The sequence below is a fragment of the Callospermophilus lateralis genome, chromosome X (assembly GCF_048772815.1).
Source record: "Callospermophilus lateralis isolate mCalLat2 chromosome X, mCalLat2.hap1, whole genome shotgun sequence".
Classification (NCBI taxonomy): domain Eukaryota; kingdom Metazoa; phylum Chordata; class Mammalia; order Rodentia; family Sciuridae; genus Callospermophilus; species Callospermophilus lateralis.
In genome coordinates this window covers 97,298,963-97,322,864 of record NC_135325.1, presented here as the reverse complement: position 1 = coordinate 97,322,864, position 23,902 = coordinate 97,298,963, and the positions used below count along the sequence as shown (strand labels likewise).

General features: G+C 38.7%; 1 protein-coding gene across 2 annotated transcripts in view; it reads left to right on the top strand.

Annotated features, from left to right (window-relative positions):
* The first annotated feature begins 6,290 nt into the window (after positions 1 to 6,290).
* Positions 6,291 to 23,902, top strand: part of Lamp2 (lysosomal associated membrane protein 2) — a 33,900-nt gene continuing 16,288 nt past the window's right edge. For both annotated transcript variants that reach the window (XM_077107656.1, XM_077107657.1), the window contains exons 1-4: positions 6,291 to 6,491; positions 18,389 to 18,507; positions 19,594 to 19,807; positions 23,660 to 23,818. In XM_077107656.1, coding sequence (XP_076963771.1) covers positions 6,428 to 6,491; positions 18,389 to 18,507; positions 19,594 to 19,807; positions 23,660 to 23,818 — 556 coding nt within the window. In that variant the 5' untranslated portion in view covers positions 6,291 to 6,427. The remainder of the gene's footprint in view (positions 6,492 to 18,388; positions 18,508 to 19,593; positions 19,808 to 23,659; positions 23,819 to 23,902) is intronic.

Genomic DNA, 23,902 nt, shown 5'->3' with positions numbered 1-23,902 from the left:
TAGAAATCTCCAATTTCTAAAACTCTGACATAAATCTCAATGGTTACTTAAAATTCCCTATAAAATACCTGGGCACAGTGACCCACACCTATAATTCCAGAGACTTTATACACTTTAACTTCTGTTGTTTTTTTTTTTTCCCCCACCTGGGAAGTTGCTAAAAAAAAACAGATTCTAATGCTCTCCTCTCCTGCTCAGATTCGCAGTGGGGCCCTTCAGGTGACTGTAATGCAGGCTCAAAGGTGAGAAACATGTCATTCTAGCAGATCAGCTCAGATGTTTATCAGGGGAGGTTAAAGAAAATCCTTCTGGAAAACAAATGCAAAATGGCATACCTCCATTTACACAGAGAGCATTTTTAGTTGTAGATGGACATGATACCTTTATTTTGTTTATGTAGCTTTATTTTTTTTAATGTGGTACAGGGGAATCGAACCCAGTGCCTCTGACTTGTGCTAGGCAAGCATTTTACCACTGAGCCACAATCCCAGCCCTCTGTTTTCCACCAGGCATGGTGGCACTTGCCTATAATCCCAGCAGCTGGGCAGGCTGAGGCCGGAGGATCAAGAACTAAAAGCCAGCCTCAGGAACAGCAAGGCCCTAACCAACTCAGTGAGACCCTGTCTCTAAATAAAATACAAAAAAAAGGTCTGGGGATGTGGCTCAGTGGCTAAGCACCTCTGGGTTCAATTTCTGGTACAAAAAAAAAAATCCTATAAAATAAAATGGTGGTGAGTTGGGTGCTGAGGTTCCAGGTACTCAGAGGGCTGAGGCAGGAGAATCACTTGAGTCTAGGAGTTCAAGGCCAGCCTGGACAACATGGCAAGATTCTATCTCAAATAAACAAAACCAAAAATAAACAAACAAACAGAATTAATAAAATGGTGCAGTTCTGTAATACAATTTTTATACTAACCACATGATGATGCTGCAGATAGGCTTAGATATAGGGATTTGTTGGGGGGGTAGAATATTTTTAAAATAAATTATAGTGGAGCTATACAAATAAAGATTATGCAGCCATTTAAAAGAATGAGGTAGAAAGGGCTGGGGATGTGGCTCAGTGGTAGAGCCCTTTCTAGTAAGTGCTAAGGCCCATGGGTTCAATCACAAGCACTGTGATTGAAAAAAAAAATGAGGTAAAGCTATATGACTTATAAAAAACATCTTAAAGATAGGCCACTAAGTGAGAAAAACAAATAACTAAGCAATATTACCATGCTTGTATTTGTCTAATTTTAAAAAGGATAAAATGCTGGTGTGTGCATACGTTTTTTTCAAAGAGTACATAAAAAGAAGCTGTTAACAGTTGTTGCTTTGAGGAGAGGGAATGGGATGCAAGGAATGGGAAATTGTGTTTTCTTTTGATTTTATACTTATTTCTTTTTAAAATTTATTTAATTTTATTTTTTACATAAATGGAGCACAGCTTTTCATTCCTCTGGTTATACATGAATTTTATACTTGTTTCTATATTTTTATTTTTGGTGCTGTGGATTGAGCCCAGAGCCTCATACATGATAAGCAAGTGATCAATCACTGAACCACGTTTCCAGCACACATACTTTCCAAAATTATTTGATTTTTAAAATGATTTGCCTTAACTAATTTAAAAATTATTCTTATAAAAACAATCCATTTGTTATACAAATATAAATACTGCAGAAATTAATATAAGTCCCCCACATTTTTATTAGAGCTTTATGGTTATACATAGTTTTGGGTTTTTATGACAAATTTATATGTGCATGGAATTCAATTTCAGTTCATGATCCCCACTTTTCCCTATCTCCTTTTCCTTCCTCCTTCCCCCAATCCCCTTTTCCTTCCCTTCCCCATTTCTTAATCACATCCTCCAAGGACAGGGAATCCCTGATGAGTTCAGGATCCCAGGGTTCAGAGTATGGTCACCAGTCCAGCAGTGTCCGGGTCACCTGGGAAGTTGCTAAAAAAGCAGATTCTAATGCTCTCCTCTCCTGCTCAGATTTGCAGTGGGGTCCTTCAGGTGATTGTAATGCAGGTTCAAAGGTGAGAAACATGTCATTTTAGCTGATTAGCTTGGATGTTTTCCCAGGGGAGGTTAAAGAGAATCCTTCTGGGGAAAACAAATGCAAAAGCAAAATGGCATACTTCCATTTCCCCAGAGAGCTCCAGCTCAAGAGTTGGCAACCCCTCCACCCCATCTCTGTAGGATTTGAGTGGTCACCACACTGTCACAGCCTGAAGGCATTATCCAGAAAAGGAGAAAATGCTAGAAAAGAAAGGGAAGAGAGAGTGTAAGATAAATTAAAAGGAGGATGAGAACATTAAAAAAAGAGAGAATGAAAATTTAAAAAATAAAGATCACATGGTAGCAAGTAGATGACACTATTCCCTCACAGCCACTTGTTTTTTAATGTGTTCATCATTTTTCCAGTTTTAATCTCTGCACCTTTAAGTTCATTTGTTTTTCTCATCCCTACATCTTATTGTCTATCATTTCCAAAATCCAATAGGCTCAACATTTCTTACACTATGCAGTGCCTTGACATTTAAGGAAGAGTTTGTCAGTGATCCCCTACTCTTTGGTCCAAAATTCTTTGGTCATGAACGCTCAAAGTTACTTAAAAGAGTCATATAGTGGTTGAGGCAGGCCTGCTGAGGAGTTTTGTGCACTGGAAAGGTATGAGGTATGGCCAAGAAGCACATGGAAGTGCTTTGGATACAGCAGTATCAGCAAGCAAGTGAACAGATGTGAAGCTTGCATAAGAGAGAATCTATCCAAATTACTCAAACATGGACCTTGGTCCCATGTGTAGATCTTCCTCTACCACAGAAAGCCCAGGAAAAATTCCTTCAATCTGGGACAGGATACTGACATGCAGAAAGTGAAAGATCTGAGTGTTTCAGGGGCAAAGCATTAAACAATTGTGAATATGAAACTCAGACCCAACAAAGATTTGAGAATTTTTAGCCTATTTATTCTGACAAAATGTCTACCATGTCCAAAAACATCAGTCTATCTCATGAGGGCACATATCCCAGTCAATTTTTTTTTTCCGGGGGGTGGGGGGTGGGGTGGCATAGAGACTGAATCCAGGGGTACTTAACCACTAGCTACAACCCCAGGCCTTTTTTATTTTTTATTTAGAGACAGGGTCTTGCTAAGTTGCTTAGGGCCTCGTTGAGTTTGCTGAGGCTGGCTTTGAACTTGTGATCTTCAGTCTTAACCTCCCAATTTACTGGGATTACAGCCATGTGCCACTGTGCCCAGCCTTATTGCAAAGAAACAGAATTTTGTTTTTGTTTGAGTTGAATGCTTACCTAATGAGACTGCTCATATTTTACTGTGTTCCTTTTCAAAAATTGTGCTAGGCAAGTACTCTACCACTAAGCTGCATCCTGAGCCCCCTCTTTTGTAAATTTGATGACATTTGCAAGAGATAAAGGGCAGCAATATATTAAACCAGGTATCTGACTGCTTGAGACACCTGATTCCTTATATTTTAAATAAATAAATGAGTGTTTACTTATATAGAACCCTGGAATGGTAAATCTTTACCATTGAACTACATCCCCAGTCCTTTTTACTTTTCATTTTGAGACAGGGTCTAAGTGGCTGAGGCAGGCCTCACTGGTGATCCTCCTGTGTCAGTCTCTTGAGTCACTGGGATTATAGGGATGCACCACTGTTCCCAGCTGCCTTTGAGGGTCTTGAGATTACCATGTAGAGGTCTGATTCCAGAGCAATCAAATCAGGATCTCAAAGGATGGGACCAAGAGGCATCTCTATTTTAAAGCTCCACAAGTGATTCCAATGTGTAGCCAGGATCGACAACCACAGTTCTAGTCTTACTATTTCATTTTATAGATAAGGATACAGAAGCTTAAAGAGATGGAGCAATTTTCCCAAGGTTACGCTTCTAGTAAGTGGTGTCTCATACCCAGCTCTCAGCGAATCTAATACTCTTTCCACTAGGCTCTTTTGTCTTTTCCTCTAGAACATAGAGTTTTGCTGAATATTAAAGTTATGCAACTTGCTTTGAGAGAGAAGGGCCAGAGTCCATCAGTAAGGATTGGTGGGGCAACTTCTGAGGGCTCACCTCAGTCATGTGTTCTTTGATTCAGCACAGCTCTAGCTGAATCTTGTTGATGGCGAGGCAGTCAAATGACATCTTGCTTAAAGCAATGACTAATACTGAGTGTATATTAGCCTGTGTTGGGCAAGTCACTTGCTCATGAGTTAGTTTCCCCATCACAGTATTCTCACTTTCAGGAGTTAACCAAGTTAAAGTAAATGATAGTATGGGCAGATCAGTGGTTTTTTTTTTTTTTTTTTTTTTTTTTGTGCTGGGGATTGAACCCAGGGCCTTATGCTTGCCAGACAAGCACTCTACCAACTGAACTATACCCCCAGCCCCCATCAGTGGTTCTTAACATTTGGGTTGGAGTGAGGACTAGGGTGGGGAGTCACAGGTTCCATTTGGGAACTAGTTAAAGCTATAAAGTTCCCCAGAAAAATACACATGCATAAATGTCACATGTAAGTTCTAGGAATTCACTGAATTCACTGAAGAGCCTTCCCACACTCCAAACCTATGCCCAAGCACATTTATAGACCCCAGGTGAAGATCTCCTGAACTAGAGGATTTTGAAGTTGTATTTTAGTGTTTTGCAAAGTGTGGCCCAAGGACAACAACATCAAGAGAGTGTTTGTTTAAAGATAATATCAGATTTTTTCTTGTGTGGTGAAGGATGCCTTCCCAGCTAGTCTGGAGGCTGAGACAAGGGGATTGCAAGTTAGAGGTCAGCCTCAGCAATTTAGCAAGTTATTCTATAATTTAGCAACTTAGACCTTGTCTCAAAATGAAAAGCAAAAAGGACTGGAGGGGTTGGAGTTGTGGCTCAGTGGTAGAGTACTTGCCTTCCATGTGTGAGGCACTGAGTTAGATCCTCAGCACCACATAAAAATAAATAAATAAAATGAAGATATAAAAAAACAATTTGTGTAATCAGTTTTAATTAAAAAAGGACTGGAGATGTAGGTCAGTGGAAAAGTGCTATTGGGTTCAATTCCCCAGTCCAAAAAAAAAAAAAAGAAAAGAAAAAGTGAATAACAGATATGTAGGCCTACCATAGATTTTCTATTTCAGAATTCCTGGGAAATGAAGTACTGGTATCAGTTGTTTTTAAAAACACTGAGATGATTCTTTTGAAAACTAACATTTGAGAATCAGCATTTTATTCCAACTTGAGATTTTTAGGGTGTTCGAATGTTTTGATCTGTTGCCTTAGGTTTTGTCTTTTCACTTGGCAAATATAGCATTACAGAATACATCTATAGAATGTTAACAGGTCTATCTAGGTAATAATATGAATGATCTTTTTAAAATTTTTTAGTTGTAGTTGGACAGAGTACCTTTATTTATTTTTATGTGGTGCTGAGGATTGAAACCAGGGCCTAGCACGTACTTAGGTGAGCACTCTACGGCTGAGCCACAACCCCAACCCTACGTGAGTGATCTTTAATTAACCCTAACTCTTAATCCTTCTATGTATCTCATTTTTTTTTTCTTCCTGTATTTAAAAAAAAGGCAGTTCCCAAGCTGGGTGTGGTGGTGCTTGCCTGCAATCCTAGAAGCTCTGGAGGCTGAGGCAGGAGAATCACAACTTCAAAGCCAGTCTCAGCAGAAGCAAGAGGCTGAGTAACTCAGTGAAGACCCTGTCTCTAAATAAAATACAAATAGGGCTGATGATGTGGCTCAGTCATTGAGTGTCCCTGGGTTCAATTCCTGGTACAAAAAAAGAAGAAAGAAATAAAGGACAGAGAGAGAGAGAGAAAAAAAAGAGGTTCCTCTTTCTGAGTTCAATTTCCCCATCCGAAAAACAGGGTGTTGTAACTTGGTGAACTTTAAGACCACGTCCTCCTCTGGTGGTCAGTGACTCCACACTAACCCCTAGCTTCCTGGCCCATCTACTAGTATAAACTACATAGTTAACAGCAGCGTTTAAAGAATAATTATATATTATTTTGTATGCCTAACACTGCTTTTTGTAAGCAAATCTCTTTTTCTTCCTTAAAGAGCCAGAACAGAAATAATCTCTTATCTACAGTCCTCAAAAGTTCATCCTCTCTCCTTAGCTTTGGAAAATACCGTCCGCGCAAATCTCCTAGGAACTGAAGAACGGTTGTGAACCAAAAAGCCAGGGCGTGGTCGCCCCGCCCACCAGCCCCTACATCACCACTCTTCTCGCCGCTTTCAAGCGTGGGGATTGGCTGAACGTAAGAAAGAGCCACGCCCCTGGTCTTATGACTCGGGCTGAAGCGGCGATTCTTGGCTCTCACAGCGCTGTGGTCGGTGGTCACCCGTGCGCTGTCCCCAGGTCCAGTGAGCCATTTCGCTGGTGTTGCTGCCCTTGTCACCGTCGCCTCCAGCCCTGTAGGATCATGGTGTACTTCCGTCCCTCCCGGCTTTCAGGCTCCGGGCTCCTGCTGCTCTGTCTCGTCCTGGGTGAGTTGTCCGGGCCCTTCAGATTAGTTTCTCAGCTTGGGCCCGGGGCGCAGGTTCAAAGGCCACAACCTGAAAGACTGGACTGAGGGGGAGGGAGCTGAGAAGCTCAGCAGCTGACACTGGGCGGTGGCAGTTGCCCCTGGGAGTCGAGCAGTGACCTAGAGAAGGCCTGATCGAGAATGGCGGGGAATAAGGGCCCATGAGAGTAACAAGGGGCAAGTAGGGGTGGGGGGTGGACGTCAAGGGAGCAGGCAGGAAAGAGTGAAGAGTGGAGGAGTTCGGGGTAGAAAGTGTAACTTAGGGAAGACACTGAGGAGTGAGCGCTGGAGGGCGGTACTTGCAAATTCTGGGGCGGCAGAGAAAATTAGGGGATTCTTGGTTTCCAAGGATCAGAGAAGAGTTTTGAAGATGGTGGAAAAACTATACGGTGAGAAAGGAGATTGGGAGGGAAGACACTGTACCTGCGTGAAATAGCTGGCGGCCAGGCTGTGGGGCGGCAGGGGAAGTTTGGGTGGGGAGAAGAGAGGAAAGTAGAGCTGGAGGGCAGGGAGCTAGGGGTTTTGTAGGTAGGAATTTGAGGTTGTGGAGTAAAGGGTGAGTGAAGACATGAGGAATGATACTGGATTTGGCGTTTGCTTCTCAGAGTTTTAAGGGTAAAGGGACGTAGGTATGTTGGGGGCAATTTTCAGGAGAGAAAACTTGGACCAAGACTCAAAGGATGGGTGAGGACTTTGGTGGGGAGTGAATATCCGACTTGGAGGTGTTGCAAATGTGGATTTTCTATCAGTTTTGCCACTTCCTCCCAGCCAGACCCTGATCAAAAAATCCCCAGATGCTTCAGTTGGGAAAGCTTCCCAGATGAGAGGTTTTGGTGGTTGTGTATCTAAGTTTTGTATACTACCTCTTTGCTCTCAGAATCTCTTGTTTTCTTCCTCCCCATCACTCAATTATTCTGCTACCTCTTTTTTGGAGGAAAGGGTAATTAATTTGGGTTGTTATCAGGTCCTAAGAATGTCTGGGTGAATGAATGTTAGCCGATAGTGCTGTGCCCCAATAGACCTTGGGCCCTTAACAGCTTTAATGCCTAAACGTGCACTTTGACCAGAATGGCTCTTCCTGACCTGATTTGTACTGAGCTTGTTACCCACTGACTCTTGCTGTTTGTGACTTGAAAGAAAAGAAGGAACAGACCCAGATAGGAGTGGGAAAGAAATAGACTTATTTGGAGGTCTGAGAAGACAATGAGAGGTAAACATTGTGTAATTCAAATTTTAGTAGAATAAAATCAACATCCTGAAAGAGTGTTGGCAATATTTGGCAATATCTGGAGATATTTTTGGTTGTCAAAACTGGGGGATTGCTTTTGGAATCTGGTGGATAGAGGCCAGATATGCTGCTAAATTTCCTATAGGCACGGGGCAGCCCGTCTCAACAAAGAATTGTCTGCTTCAAAGTGTTTATAGTGTCCAGGTTGAGAAACCCTGCTTCAGAATCATAGCTTCAGAAGGAATCTTGATTATCTAATCCAGTCATTCTCAAGGACCTTTCCTGGGGGTCTCTGAAATCAAAACATTTCAGAATAATACTAAGAAGGTGTTTGTCCTTTTCACTCTTGCCTTTTCACCAGGGTACAGTGGAGTTTTCCAGAGGCTACATAATGTGTGATGATATCACCATCCTGATGGCTCTAATGTTCTTGTGTGTTATTTATTTCTCAATTTTAATTTCTATTACAGTGAATACCTATAGTTATAATTCACATAATCCAAATCTTTGTGAGGTCCTCCATGGATAGGAAAGTAAAATGCTCCCGAAACCAAAATATTTGCAAATCCTTGATCTAGTCCAGCTGGCCATAGGGTGCAGGAGACTCCTAGCACTTTTGAAATGGGACCATGAGGCTTTGCTTGGACACTTAATTTGAAGCCTTAGCTGTACTGCAAAGCCCTTACTGAGGGCTAACTGACCCTAAGAGTGCCTTGTTTACAATAGAAAGCACCTTATCAGTGACTAGAACACATCTGACCATGACATCTGGTAATCAGAGGTTCCCTGCCAGTTGAATCTGTGCACAAAAACAACATGGTTATTGTTTAGAGAAAGGGAGAAAAAAAGTAATAGTTGTCCTACTTGTTGGCTTTCAAGTCATTAAATATTTTTTTTTTAATGAAAGCTTTTTTGTTCTGTTTTTACGAAAGCGGTGCTGCTCACTGCAGAAAATAAACAGGCAAAAAGAAGCACATAAAAGAACCCATCAGCTCATCTGCTAGTTTGCCATTTATTGATTAGGACTAACTGGATTCATCCTCTTGGAACATTTCCAAGATTGATTCCCTCCACCTCCCAAGTTTAGAACACTATTTGGAACAGTAAAAGTTATAATGTAGCTAGATCCCATTTTTAAGGGTTCCAGGATACAATGGTAAATATCTTTCTGTACAGCTGCTTTTTTTCTTAGAGCTTTTGGTTTAGTGTGGAGCTCAAAGCCCTTCCATGTACCTTTTTCTGTTAAGAATTTGGCAAGTCTTTAGTTATTTGATGGGTTTTGTACATTATTTTTCTATACCAAAATGGATACCAAGAATAAGTTCTTGATAACTCAATAAATAAATATTAGTAAAGTACTTACTATGTATCTAGTGTTATGCCAGGGTACTATAGAGGGTACCATTGTAGGAGAGTCTATCCTGAATTTATAGTCTCATTAGCATTGGTGTACTAGCTGCCAATTTTACTTTGTAACTTTATAACTATCCCAGCTCTATTAGAAGCCTTTTAAAAATAGCTACTTTAGGACTTGAAATGTATCTCAGTGGTAGAGCACTTGCTTAATATGCATGAGGCCTTGGGTTCCATCCCTAGCACTGTGGGAAAAAAGCAAAAAAAAAAGTTGTTTTACAATGAGACTAAAAAATAATTCTTAGTCTATGTATTGATCTTTTTCATAGAAATTCAGTTATGTTGATATTTATTTGAATGAATGATAACTGATCAGAGAACATTCTGGAAACAAACTATGTAACTTAGAGTCATTATAAAAAGGGCAGTGCATGAAAATACTTTCCTAGCACCATTGCTTAATTGTTTCCTTTGTTTCCAAATCAGAGATTTCAGAATTTTTCACTGGTTATTGATTCTCATAACTAGCTTGACTTCTGTTTTTTTCAGGGTTGAGTGAGGCTTTCTTTGAGAATTGATGCTCTTCTGGGTGAGAAAAATCTATAAATATCCTTAGTGTGTACTTCACTGGTGGGAGCACCTCCATTTCACAAATGTTTTTTTTTTAATATTTTTTATTAGTTGTTGATGAAATTTTTTATTTTATTTATTTGTGGTGCTGAGAATCAAACCCAGTGCCTCACACATGCTAGGCAAGCGCTCTACCTCTAAGTCACAATCCCAGCCCTCCACAAATGTTTTTTGAATGCCTGTTGTGTACCAGCCACTGTACTAGGTGAAAGGGAGGGAGCAGTAGACAAGACAAATGAGGTCCTGCTCTTGTGGGACTTATATTTTAGTAGAGGAACAGAGTTCAATGTGTAAATAATATGATTCCAGATAGTGATCAACACTGTGAAGAAAATAAAGCAGATAATGAGGAAGGAGAATGAGCAGATGAGAGGGGTGGGTGATGGGGAATGATTTGTATTAATATTGTGTTGTCAGAGGGCCATCTGTTGTTGAGTGACATTTGGGCAGAGGCCTGGATGTTATAAGGAGGCCAGACAAGTAACCATTTGGGGGAAAAAGAATAAATCTTGTCTTTCTAAAACTCTTAGGTTATTAACACTGGCCTATTTTCTGTTCCTTTTCTCCTCCTAGTTCTAGTCAAGTCTCTTATGGGTATTAGTTTTGGAGAGCAGAGACTGTATTACGTATGGCTATTTCCCAAGGCCTAGCTAGCACCAGGTCTGGTACATGGTTAACCCTCAGTAAATTCTTGTTGAGGGTATTCATTGGTGGGCACTGGTAAATATGATGGTGAACTAGACCAACTTTGATTTTTCTTTCTTTCTGTGAACTTTAGATGATCTTTGCAAAAAGTTCTTTTGTGTCTTTGGATTGAGAACTTCAAAATAAGTTTTTAAGCATACAAGTAATTATAGACCAAGTTACTAAAGTATAATCCTATCCAATAATGCTAGTCTCTTTCGTGTGCTCCTTTAGATCTACCTGTATAGTCATGAAGGTTGATATGGAGAACTAGAAAGTTCTTGGTGATTTTTTTTTTTTTTTTGCAGGGAGAGGGGTACAAGGACACTCAACCACTGAGCCATATCCCCAGCCCTATTTTTTGTACTTTATTTAGAGATAGGGTCTCACTGAGTTGCTTTTTGCCTTGCTTTTGCTGAGGCTGGCTTTGAACTTGCATTTCTCCTGCCTCAGCCTCCTGAGCCACTGGGATTACAGGCATGCTCTACTGTGTACCAACTGAAACGTATTTTTTTGGTTTGGTTTGTTTTTTGGGGGGGTATTGAACCCAGGGGCACTTAACCACTGAGCCACATCCTCAGTCCTTTTTTATATTTTATTTTGAGACAGGGTTTCGCTAAGTTGCTGAGGCTGGCTTTGAACTTGTGATTCTCCTCCCTCAGCCTCCTGAGCTGCTGTGATTACAGGCATGTGCCACTGTGCCCGGTGAGAGTTAGGTTTTCACAAAGAAATAATATTTCCCCTTTTGGAAGCATCTATAAAAGAGAATGCAAGTGCTGAAATTTTTCTGCAGCCTTACCACATTTTGTTTAACTTATAACTTTGACTTCGAGGTTTTGTCAAAATTATTCTAGCTGTAATAGAGATAATTGAAAGGACATACTTGTCATTAGTTCATTAGTCAGTGATTACCACATTTACTAGGATTAAAAATAGTTAGCTATTCCCAAGTGTACAGCTTTCTTCCCCTATATCCTTGGTGGACTTTGTCTATAACCAAGTATTATCTTTCACAGCACTGGAGCTAACTTAAGTGTCCCTTGGTGTGGGAAGGCTGCTCTTCCTTGTATAGTGACAAAAGTTCTCTGATCATAATTTCATATTAAAGTGATCAGAGATCCCCTCAGATCCCAAAATTATTTTATAAGTACTTGTTGGTGTCCTGCTGTGCATTGCAAAAGAATGCTGGAGGTCTGCCAAACACTGCTCAGCAATAAGCAGTTTCCATTAGTTGAATAGAGTTGAATTTCGTTTCCTTACCCACTGTCTGACCTTAAAAAATTAAGACATTTTGTAGGTTAAAACCATATTTTTATTAATTTTTAATGTTCCTTTTCACATGTCCAACATTTGTAGCTTAAAAGCATATTATTACTTTTCAATTTTAAGAGACTTTCCAGAAAGCAAGACTATAAGTAGCTGAATGTAGCAAGTAAACCTATATTAGAAATTGTAAATGAGGAACAATTAATTGACTTAAACCTATGGGGAAACTAAAAGAAAGAGTCAGTAGGTTTGGTATGCCTCTAAGTCCTTTTTTTTTTTTTTAAAAGACCTTTTTGCCAATATTCATTCTGAATGGATAAAGTTGAGTACAAGAGTCTGTAACTTAAAATGATGAAAATAAACACAGGCCTAAAAACTGGGAAGGGTCCCTTTAGGTATTGTTTACTAGAAGTGAGACTTGTAACCTGGAATGTCTAACTTCTTATTTGGCAAAGTTCTCTTAGCTCTGAAACGATAACCTGCTAGAGAAATATGAACTACTATTCTCACAGCTGGTAAGTTGGATCATCAGAGGTACTTAACCTAGAGGTGCTTGACCACTAAGCCACATCCTCAGCCCTATTTTGTATTTTATTTAGAGGCAGGGTCTCACTGAGTTGCTTAGTACCTTGCTTTTGCTGAGGGTGGCTTTGAACTACCAATCCTCATCCTTCTGTCTCAGCTTCCCTAGTCACACTGGAATTATAGGCATGCGCCACTATGCCCAGTCTCAGCTATGCCTTTTTAATGTCATAAAGCCTTTTAAGCAAAAATGATTTGGCTATTCCTATATCAAGCATAGCAATAAGGATAGAAATGACAACGTGGGGACTTTTTGCCAAAGTGTTTCACCTGTAAACTTACCTTGTGTGAAAAACATTTTTCCTAGCTTGAAATCCATGTCAGAATTTATTGAGGAAAAAACTGACATGAGGTTTGAGGGAGTTTCCAGAAGACTAATAGGTTCATAATTTGGAAGTGCTAAAGGACTAGCTTTCCTATAATCAGATTAAGTTGTATTTCAGGTCTTTATTGCTGGGTATTTTCACCTTGATGTAATAAATCAGTATTTATTGAAAATCTAATATGTATTCAGCACTAGTAGGAATGGTAGGAGATAGAAGAAAAGTAATACACCTCATCTCTTCCATCATGACACACATGATAGATGACATTCATTTAAAAGGCACACTCCTAGGGGCAGTGGCATAGATAAGATTATCTGATTAAGGGAGCATATTAGAATTCAAATGAGCAAGAGAAACACTATCAAAAGGGAGTCTTGAATCTATCCATATATATCATTCATATACTTTGGTACTTTTTATTAGTTATGAAATATTTGCTATATAGTGTAATTTTCCTAGCTTGCTATAAAGTGACGGTTGAAAACTGCTGTTTTGGAGCTTTTGACAGTAAGAAAGTCAGGATTAACCAGTGTAAAATAACTGAGTAATTTAGGATAGTGTAAAATATACTGAAAAGTGGGGATAAGCATTATGACTGCTCCTCCAGGGCTTTTATAGTCAAGAAAGCTTTGTGGAAACAGTGGCTGCTGAAATAATGGATGGCATATCAGTCTAGGTTCTTGATTTCAAGCAAGAGAAATAAAATCTGATTGATTCTAGGCAGAAAGGAAATTAATTTATTACAAAGATACTGGGAAATTGCATGCCCTTTGACCCTATATTTTTATTCATAGATATATACCCAACACACACACACACACACACACACACACACATGCACGTGTTTACTGGTACATTCAAGAATGTTTACAGCAGCATTTATAATAGAACTAAACTGGAAGCTATCCAAATGTCCATCAGCAATAACATAGATGAGTAACACATCAAATGCTGTGCAGAGCAGGGTGTGGTAGCACATATCTGTAATCCCTGAGGCAGGAGGATTGCAAGTTCAAGGTCTGCCTTAGCAGTTTAGCAAGGTCCTAAGCCATCTAGTGAGACTCTATCTCAAAATAAAAATTAAAAAAGGTATAGGGATGTGGCCAGTGGTTAAGCACCCCTGGATTCAATTCCTGGTACTGAAAGGAAGGAAAGAAGGAAGGAAGGAAAGAAGGGAGGGAGGGTGGGAAAGAGGGGAGGTAAGGAAGAAAGAAGGAAGGAAAAGCTATGCAACAGTAACTTTGAATAAACTACAATTATGTACAACATGGGTGAATCTCACAAAACATAATATTGAGTAAAAGAAGCCAGACACAGAAGAGAGCATAGTGAATGATTCCATTTATATCAAGTTGAAAAGCAGGTCTTTACTGTTAGAAGTCAGTGTGGTAGTTATCCTCAAGAGGGGAATAATAACTTTGAGAGTACAGTTGGTCCTCCTTACATGTGGGATCCATATCTAGAGATTCAACCAACTGTAGATCTGAAATATTAGGGGAAAATTATATCCATAGTGAACATGTATAGACTTTTGTTCTTGTTTTCTAAACAATACAGTATAACAGCCATTTATATAATATTTCCATGTTGTTAAGATATTTTAAGTATCTAGGAATGATTTAGAGGATACGGAGGATGTCTAGGTTATATGCAAATTATATACCATTTTATTTGAGCCTTGAGCATCCAAGGATTTTGGTATCCTTAGAGTCCTGGAACCAGTCAGTTCCCTTAGGTACTGAGGGATGACTGTATTTGTAGTATTCTATTCCTTGACACCTGAGGGTTCAATTTGTGAAAATTCATTGAGCTATATGCTTTTTCCTTACATATGTTATGTTGTATACTTTTCTGTATATATGTTACATATCAGTAAGATGTTATGTAACTCAGAATACTGGAGTTCCTGACTGTACATCCCAAAACCTGATGGATGACCTTAAGTCATACCACTGAATTGCACTACCACCACCACCAAGCTGAAACTTCACATTGCACCACTGGCCACTGCTACCTTGTTGTTGCTGGGGCACTTGATCCAGCTGTAGCTACTCCCTGCCCCCCCGGGGTGCTTCTTCCACTTCTGGCTCCATTCTTAGGCTTCTTTGTGTGTGTGTATATATACCTTTGGTTAGGTAGAGCCTAACATAAGTTCTTCTTGCTGTAAGGGAAGCTGGGAAAGCAAGTATCCAGTGTTTTCAGATTCTATAGTTGACAGTGATATTGATCAAAAATTATAACCAGGTTGTGGGGGAAGAAGCTGTTTCAGATTTTGGCCAGCCAAAAAGAGGAACATCTTTGAGGTGAACATTTAAGTCAGCAGAATAAAGTAGATTTCAAGTGTTAGGAACAATAGAAGCCTAAGGGTAGAAGTTGAATGGAGTTAGGTATTTGGGTCCAGGGGAAACAGGTTTAACTGGATTAAAGGGTGTGTTCTGGGAAAATGGTGTGAGAGACATTGAAGAAATAGGGTGTGACAGGATTAAGGATTGCTTTGAAAGTCAGGCAGAGGAATTTAAATTTAATATGGGAATTTTGGAAGCAGTAAAAAGTTTTGAACAGGAGAATGTCCTGAGAGGAAATTGTATTTAAGGACTACTAATTTGGCAGCTCTTTCAGGGGCAGCTAGGAGGCATCTATAGTAATTTAGGAGTGGAGTGGTAGATAGGGAGTAGAAATAAAAGGCAAATATTGGATTTAAGAGACAATTTGAAGCTAGAAGTTGTTTCCTCAAATGCCTGAGTCCTGAGCCCAAGTGCCTGGCCCTGCCTTTCACTTAGAGGAAGCCCGTTTGGAGGAAGAAGTAAGAAGAATGAGTTTTAGTTTTGGAATTGTTGAGTTTGAGATGATGGATATTTGTGCAAAAAATGATTCCTGTGCAGTTAGAGATGGAGAACAAGAGTGAAAAAAAATCACTCTTTCAGAGAAAGGTGTGAAAGGATTGAAACTGTGTGTTGGGTCTCTTGGGCGCATTTCTCTTTTCTTTGTCATGGGCCACCAGGTTAGATAGACTAACTTGAATTTTATTTCAGGTGATAAATGTGAACCACAACCTGTGTCTTCTGCTTCAGAAAGCTTCGATTTTCCCACCTCAGGACAGCTTGATCCTATTACTATTTTACATAATTTTCTGTTACTCTAATATCTTTTTACAGAAGATGATTAATACATGAGCTGTTTTTCTTGCTTGTTTTTTAAAATATTTATTTAGTTGTAGATGAACACACAGTATTTTTTTATTTATTTTTTATGCAGTGATGAGCATTGAACCCAGTGCCTCACACATGCAAGGCAAGCACTTTACCCCTGAGCTACAGCCCCAGCCATTCTTGGTTATTATTTTTTTTGGTGGACACAATGTCTTTATTTTATATTTATGTGGTGCTGAAGATCGAACCCAGTGCCTCACACATACTAGGTGAGCGCACCACCTCTGAGCCACAATCCCGGCCCATGGGTTATTTTTTAATAGCTTTGAATGCTGTGAATATGAGAAGAATGTGCTAAATTATTTATTTTTTATTTTATTTAGCAAACATAAAACATAATGGACTACCATGTAATGTTTTGATACATGTATAGATTGTGTAATGTTTAAATCAGGTTAAACATTTTTCTTTTTTTGGTACTAGGGATTGGACCCAAGTGCACTTAACCACTGAGCCACATCCCCATCCCTTTTTTGTATTTTATTTAGTTGCTTAGGGCCTTACTAACTTGTTGAGGCTGGCTTTGATCCTCCTGCCTCCGCTAGCATGCACCACCATGCCCAGCCTCAGGTTAAACATATCTATCTCCTCAAACACTTATTGTTTCTTTATGATGAAAGCTCAAAATAATTTCTTCTAGCTTCTTTTAACATGCAGTATGTTATTGTTGTCTATAGTTCCCCTACTATGCAGCAGCAGACCAGAGCTTCTTACTTCTATCTAACTGTAACTTAGTACCCATTGTTTAACACACCAGAGGCTGTTTAACACAGCCTCTGATAACCACCATTCTACTCCTAGAACACAACAAAAAAGGAAACCAATATTGCTAATGAGCATAGATGCAGAAATTCTCAATAAAATACCTGCAAAGCAAATCCAACAACATATCAAAAAGGTCATTCATCATGCTCAAGTGGGATTTATCCTAGGGATGCAGGATGGCTCAAAGGTGAGGGACTTCAATGCAGACAGAGAGAGAGAATATATGAAAAACAAACCTACAGATGATTAGAAAAGATTGTAATTACCAGCACTTTGGGCTGCAGGTTATGCCTAAGGTGTGTATGTCAGCTCCATTTCCATATTGTACTTAGAAAAGAATGAAGGGAAAACAAAAAAACAAAGGGATAACATAAAAAAAGAGAGTGGATAGAAAACCTATTTGGGTCTCACAAGTCTTTTTGAGCCTAAGCCAATACATTTAGTCACAGTCAGTAACCACAAGCTTTGGCATACTATTTGGGCTTGCTAAGGCAGCCAGATTTCCTGAGCATGATGGTAGGCTTTTGTGTACAGCTTGAAAGCTGTTGCTGAGGCATGCCTTCTTGGTATTCCTCTGAGGATTTTATTCTCTCTGGTTTAGAACATGTCCCTACCTGTAGATGACACTGGCTTGCTCAGCTGTCACTAAAGGGTGTGTAGCCATCTTAATAAGAAACAGGTTACCCCTTGGGTAATGTGTGAGACAGTGAAGAAAAAATCTTCAAATGGTTAGGCTACAGGTGTGTTTGCTGGAATATTTCCCCTTTCTGCATTAGTAATTTGAGGCCTTGGGCTCTTCAGTTTAGTAGGGAATGTTCCGATGAAGATTAGAGAAAGTTAGCTGTTGGCTGAAAATTCCCAAAGCCTTTCTTTCTCAGTGGCTCTGTAAGTTTTTTCTGCCTAAAGAGGACGCATATGGTGGTAGAGCACTTGCCTGTCATGCGTGAGACCCTGGGTCCCATCCCCAGCACTGCAGAAAAAGGAAAAAAAAGTAGCAAATAGCAGGTTGAGAATTTAGGAAGTAATTTTGAGTACATGTCAAAAGATTTATGAGGCCTTTCCATTTTAAAGTGAAAGTGATGAACTCCACATTTATAAAGATTAACCTTTTTATGAATCTAACAGGCCTTTGCATTACTCCTTCTTTTGGTCATACAATAGCTTAGAAGAGCTATCCCATATCTAAATCACATCAGAATCAAATCATTTGGGAAGAGATCTGTGTGCCCTAGGGCATGTAGCTTGCAACAGACTATGGAGCATCGGGTCTATCATTATTGCAGAGAAAATTTCACCAGCTGATTTGAGAGAAGCAGGAATTCATCATCCCCTTCAGAGGCTTCCCCTTACTTCATTTACTTCAAAATCCCCCAAAAGGCAAACTATATTTGCCTAAGACAGAACTAGCAAGGTGCACAGATGAATATGGAAATGATTATTAGGAGGCAGAAGGTGAATATCACCAGTCTGTACCCAAGCATCCCAAGTCTAGCAACCATTCTCTGGGAAGGGAAATGCTACTTTTTTTGTGTGTGTTTGTGGTATTGGGGATTGAATCCAGGACTTTGTGCATGCGAGGCAAGCACTCTACCAACAGAGCTATATCCCCAGCCTGGAAATGCTACTTCTATTAAAAATTAATAAAGCAAAGAAATCACCAGGATATTATATATATTTAAAAATACTTTGTTTCATTTTAGAGCTGGTTGAACTTAATTGGTACCTAGAACTTGTTTTATTTTATATATATGTGTGTGTGTATAGATATATATATGTATATATAGTAGTATAATTAATTTTTTTTCAATAAATACAGGAGCTGACCAGTCTCATGCCTTGGAACGTAATTTGACAGATTCATCAAATGCTACTTGCCTTTATGCAAAGTGGCAGATGAATTTCACAGTAACGTATGAAACTACAAACAAAACTTATGTAAGTAAATATTTTATAGTAGAAATTTAATTCTGACTCCTTCTTTATTCCTTAAGTACATTTATACAAATAAGGTTTCATGTTAACTGATCTAACACTTAAACTCTCTGGAGTATTTTTTAACATTATACTCTTGTAGACTCTTGAAGGTATTCTGTTTAGTGTTGGAATTCATATTTCTTCCTATCAATTAGTTCTTTTTTTTTTTTTTTTTTGGTACCAGGGATTGAACTCAGGGGCACTCAACCACTGAGTCACATCTGCAGCCCTATTTTGTATTTTATTTAGAGACAGGTTCTCACTGAGTTGCTTAGCACCTCGCTGTTGCTGAAGCTGGCTTTGAACCTGGGATCCTCTTGTCTCAGCCTCCTGAGTGTCTGGGATTACAGGCGTGCATCACTATGCTCAGTTTAATCAATTAGTTCTTTAGAGAGTTTTTCTTAGAGATGGTTAAGTGCAAATGATCTGAAGCTGCATGATATTCAGGTCTAATTACCTCTGTAATATATTTAAAATATGCTAGAATTAAAGCTTGCCCTTTTTAAAATCTTTTTAAAAAATATCTTTATTTATTTTTATTTGGTGCTGAGGATCAAACCCATGCCTCATGCGTGCTTTACCACTGAGTTATAGCCCCAGCCCCTAAAGCTTGCCCTTTTTAAAAAATAGCTTGATATTAAAATCTTCCTTTTGGGGAATTTATTCTTAACCCTTTTGTCTTATTTTCTTTTGTTAAGGTTCTACCTACTTTAAAGCCTAATTGAAAAAAATCAGCTGAGGAGCTGCAGGTAAAGCTCAGTGGTGAGCATGTGTGTGGCTGAGGGTTCCATCCCCAGCACTGCCAAACAAACAAAATAAATCAGCTAGAGAACAATAGATCAGGACAGTTTTCCTTTTCTCTTTAGACATATAGGGGACTGGAGTGTAGCTGAAAATCTGAGACTAATTTATGGGGAACACCAGGCAAAGGGCAACCTGGCCATGAAGAATGTGTGACATAGACTGAAGTGGCACACCCAGCTAGTCTCCCCATGTTTGGTGATCACTGTAACCTGTTCCTCACCCCTAAATTTCTCTTTCTACTAGAAAACGGTAAACATTTCAGACCTTAGCAACGTGACATATGAGGGAAGCACTTGTGGAGATGACCAGAATGATCCCAGAATAGCAGTGCAATTTGGATCTGGTTTTTCCTGGATTGTAAACTTCACCAAACATGCTCCTGATTATTTGATCGATACCATCTCGTTTTCCTACAATATTCATAATCACACAACATTTCCTGATGCTGAACATAAAGGTAACTTTAAGAATTGGATTTGTGTTATGTTGTCTTGCTTTTAATTAATAATGTAAGCAACTTAAAAACCATCATTATGCATGTCTTTCTTCCTAACTAGAATGGAAACGTAGTGTTCTTTATCTCCTCCTGTAAGCTCATGCATAGCACAGTGTTAGACATAGTAATGATGTTGACTGCATGGCTTGAGAGCTTTACTCTGTACAGTTTATTACCCTGTATTACTTGTGACTTCTCACTTAATCCTTAACAAGAACCTTGGGAAGTAGATATTATCAAAGTTATCAGATATTATCAAAGTAGATATTATCAAAGGGATCAAGGTTTGATGACATTGACTTTCCCAAAGTTTATAAATCTAGTAGGTGGGCCAGCAGCTGGTGATCAAACCAAAGTCTGTTCAGCTGCAGAATTTGTACACTTATTATTTATTTTATTAAGTAGTAGGTCCTGAACAAATGTTGAATAAATGAGAAAATCCTTTGCTGATAACTATTTTAAATATGTTCAAATTCAATAACCTGAAGCAAGAGGAAATGCCTCATCTGTAGATGTTTTCACCATTTAAAATGACTAAAAATTAAATGGGATTAAAGTTAAAATGACAAAAGTCAACATTTGCTGCCATTTTGAGACAATTTCAGGTCAAAATGAACTTGGGAAAGTATTGGCAATTAGGTTTATTCTTGTAATTCCCATAACTTAAATACATATTAAAACATTTTGAAAATATGTATAGTAGAGATATTAATTTTATTGGGAATATAATTCTTTCCTTTCTTCCCCTCTATTGAGGTTATCATGGTGTTTGTAGTGGCATAGCTCTTCCCACAGATAGTGTTTCATTCTGACTTCACAAACAGAAGCAGATAGGCATTAGTCGCTCAGACATGGGATTTTTTTTAATCTTTATTTTTATTTATTAATGTGGTGCTGAGGATCGAACCCAGGGCCTCACGCATGCAAGGCAAGCACTTTAACACTGAGCTACAACCCCAGCCCAATCGGGATTAATAACTCATATGGACTTACAAATGTCAAAAAACTATATTTTAAAGATCTAGAAGTGTGTGAGTTCACAGAAAACATGGGAGATAGCTCAGACTAAGACTTTAAAAAATTAAATCCTGGTTTTCTTTTTACTGATATCTTAGTTTGAGAGAATAACTAAGGCAGATTATTGGCTATGTTATTTATTTATCTTAGTATTCTGCATTGTTTTTGAGAAGTCAGATAAAATTTGTCCCTCATTTCAAGGAACTTAGAAACCAGTGGAGCTGAATTGTGTTCCCAGGTTATATGAATTTGGAAAGCATTGAGCTCAGTCTGATTTTTTTTTTTTAATCTGTTCATGTTTTTGTTTGAGGGGAGAGAGTGTTCATGAATCTTTTCTGACAATGTGAGGCAAGTTTTAGATACTCTCTCAGAAAAGAAAAAGTGCACAGTAAATTCTGCATATGGCATATAGTCTCTGAACCCATCCATGTGGCCAAGAGTGCCAGCTTCAAAAATGTTCTTATCAGTGGTCCTGATTAGGAGCAGAGAGAAAGAAGAGGTCATTAAGCAATAGAGGAGTGAGAAGGCTGGGTGGCCAAGTAGGACCTGAGCTGAAACTGGGCTAACAGTCAAATTTGAGTAAGCAGAGGATTTTGAGCAGGATGTTTCCAGCAGGGGGAAGCATAGTATGTGCAACAGTAATTGGAGAGCTGCCTGATTAAAATAGAGGCTGTGTGTGTAGCAGAAGGAAAACAAAGTTGGCCAGTGCAGTGGGTCTAAATTACAGGGGGCCGTGGAAGCCAGGGAAAGACATTTAGCTTGATGGGCTAGGCACTGGGGAACCCTTGTAGGTTTTTAAAGCCAGAGAAAGATATAACAAAAGCAAAGAGAGTAGTTTATAAAGAATATTCTACAGGATTAATTCAGAAATGAGGAGACTGCAGGCAGTGGTGCCAGCTTCAGAGGCTGATACAGTTATCAAGGGATGATGTAATAAATGCCTGTGCCATGCAGGCAGTGGTTAAAGGAGAGGTTTAGTCTGATATATTTGGACAGAAAAACTGACATGCTAACATCTATCTCCCCCTTTCATTTTAAGAAGGGAGGGATTTTTGATTATGATATCTGAAACTTGTTGGAATTTTAAATGGCTTCCTTAAATGCACTGTTGGTAATTGTTTTTAAAATAATTGAGCGTTTTGAAATTCTAACTTATTTTTAGGCATCTGATAATTGAAGTGACTTTGAAGCTGTTATTTTCTTTTTAAAAACATTTCTTCATGATTAAAATTTTAAAAATACAAAGAATAATTTAACAGACCCACAGGTACTCATTACCCATAATTAATAAATGCTGTGTTTCAGTGTTTGCTTCATTTTATTATTTAAAGAGATAAAATTTTACAGTTGCATTTGAGGTTTCCTTTGTCCTCACTCCCCAACTCCATTTTTCTCCTTGCCTGCTAGGAGGCAGCATTCTCACAACTTTGAAATGTAAACTTCTTGTCTTTGTGCTTATATTTTACTGCATCTGTACCTATTCATAAATAATACATAGTTTTAAAAACTTATAGTTTCATAGTGTAACCTCAATATATCTACAACTTTTTTTTTACTCATTTGTTTTTGAGGTCTGTTTTATATGCAACCAGTTCACATATCTATTCATTTTTGTTAACAGTGAGAAACAGTTTTGGGAAAAATCTTCTAGTTCATTGGTTTAACAATTACTTTGACTATTAGCTAGTGCCAAGGCAGCTACACGATGGAGAGGTACAGAAGGCAGCCTATATTAAGGGCCTTGAATGGAAATACCTTCCTTTCTTGCTGCTTCTCCAAAATAAATGAAGCCATATAGATTTATATGATTGTAGTTCTTTTTTTTTTTTTTTTTTTTTGGTGGGGGGACTGAGATTGAACTCAGGGGTGCTTTACCACTGAGTTATATCCCCATTCCTTTTTTTGCTTTGTGTTGTTTTGAGACAGGTTCTCACTAAGTTTCTCAGGGCCTTGCTAAGTTGCTGAGACTAGCCTTGAACATGTGATCCTCTTGCCTCAGCTTCCCGAGTCATTGGGAATACAGACGGGCCCCACTGTGCCTAATTGTTGTCTTTTGAAATTCTACTCCAGCTATTCTAATAAAACCTGAATAGAATGGTTGCAATGTCACTTTCACCTTCTGAAGATTTACTGAAATGGAACAGTCTTTAGATTCCATCTAGAAAGAAGCTCTGTAAGCCCATTAAAGTTGATATTACTTTGGGATAGTAGCACAAAAGTAAGGATTTTACTATAAAATCTGTATTAATTCATCTCTCTTTCTTCTATATCTATAGTCAATAAGTCCTTTTAATTCTACCCTAAGGTAGATTCAATTAGATCCCCTTGTTTTCTTCCTACTCCCCACCTTACCTTTCACCTCCCATACCATTGGCCTTCTAACTGGTTTCCCCTCTTAGGTGGCTTCCCTTAAAAGTTTTCTGCTCAGCCTGTCCCCTACAAATTTGCTCTCTCCCTTAAAATAAATTATATGTGTCCTAGTTACTGCTTGTAACACTGAAATTAGCCCTCCATTGCCAATAGAGAAAGTCTATACTGACCTTAGTTGGTAGAAGATTCCTCAAAATGAGACCACATGCAACTTGTCTTTTCTTCTTAGCCCCCATTACTTCTTCCTTATTCCCTATGTTTCAGCTACAGTGAACTTGTCATTGCCTTCAACATGCTTGTTATTCCCTTCAACATCCCTTTGTTTACTTCATGCATGAAGTGAGAAGAAAGTTATTACAAATATATTTATATTATCACTCTTTTCTTGCCTTCTTGGAAACAGTCATTGTTAATCTTGTTTTGTAGGAATTATTACCATTGACAACCATGTGGCATTAAATGTTCCATTGAATGACATCTTTAGATGCAATAGTTTGATAACTATAGAAAAGAATAATGTCACTCAGCACATTTGGAATGTTCTTGTACAAGCTTTTGTCCAAAATGGCACAGTGAGCACAAAAGGTGAGTACTTAAAGTATGTTTTTCTATACTAGGATCCTAATTTAAGAGTGGTATTAAATATATTCCATGCTTGTATAATTACAT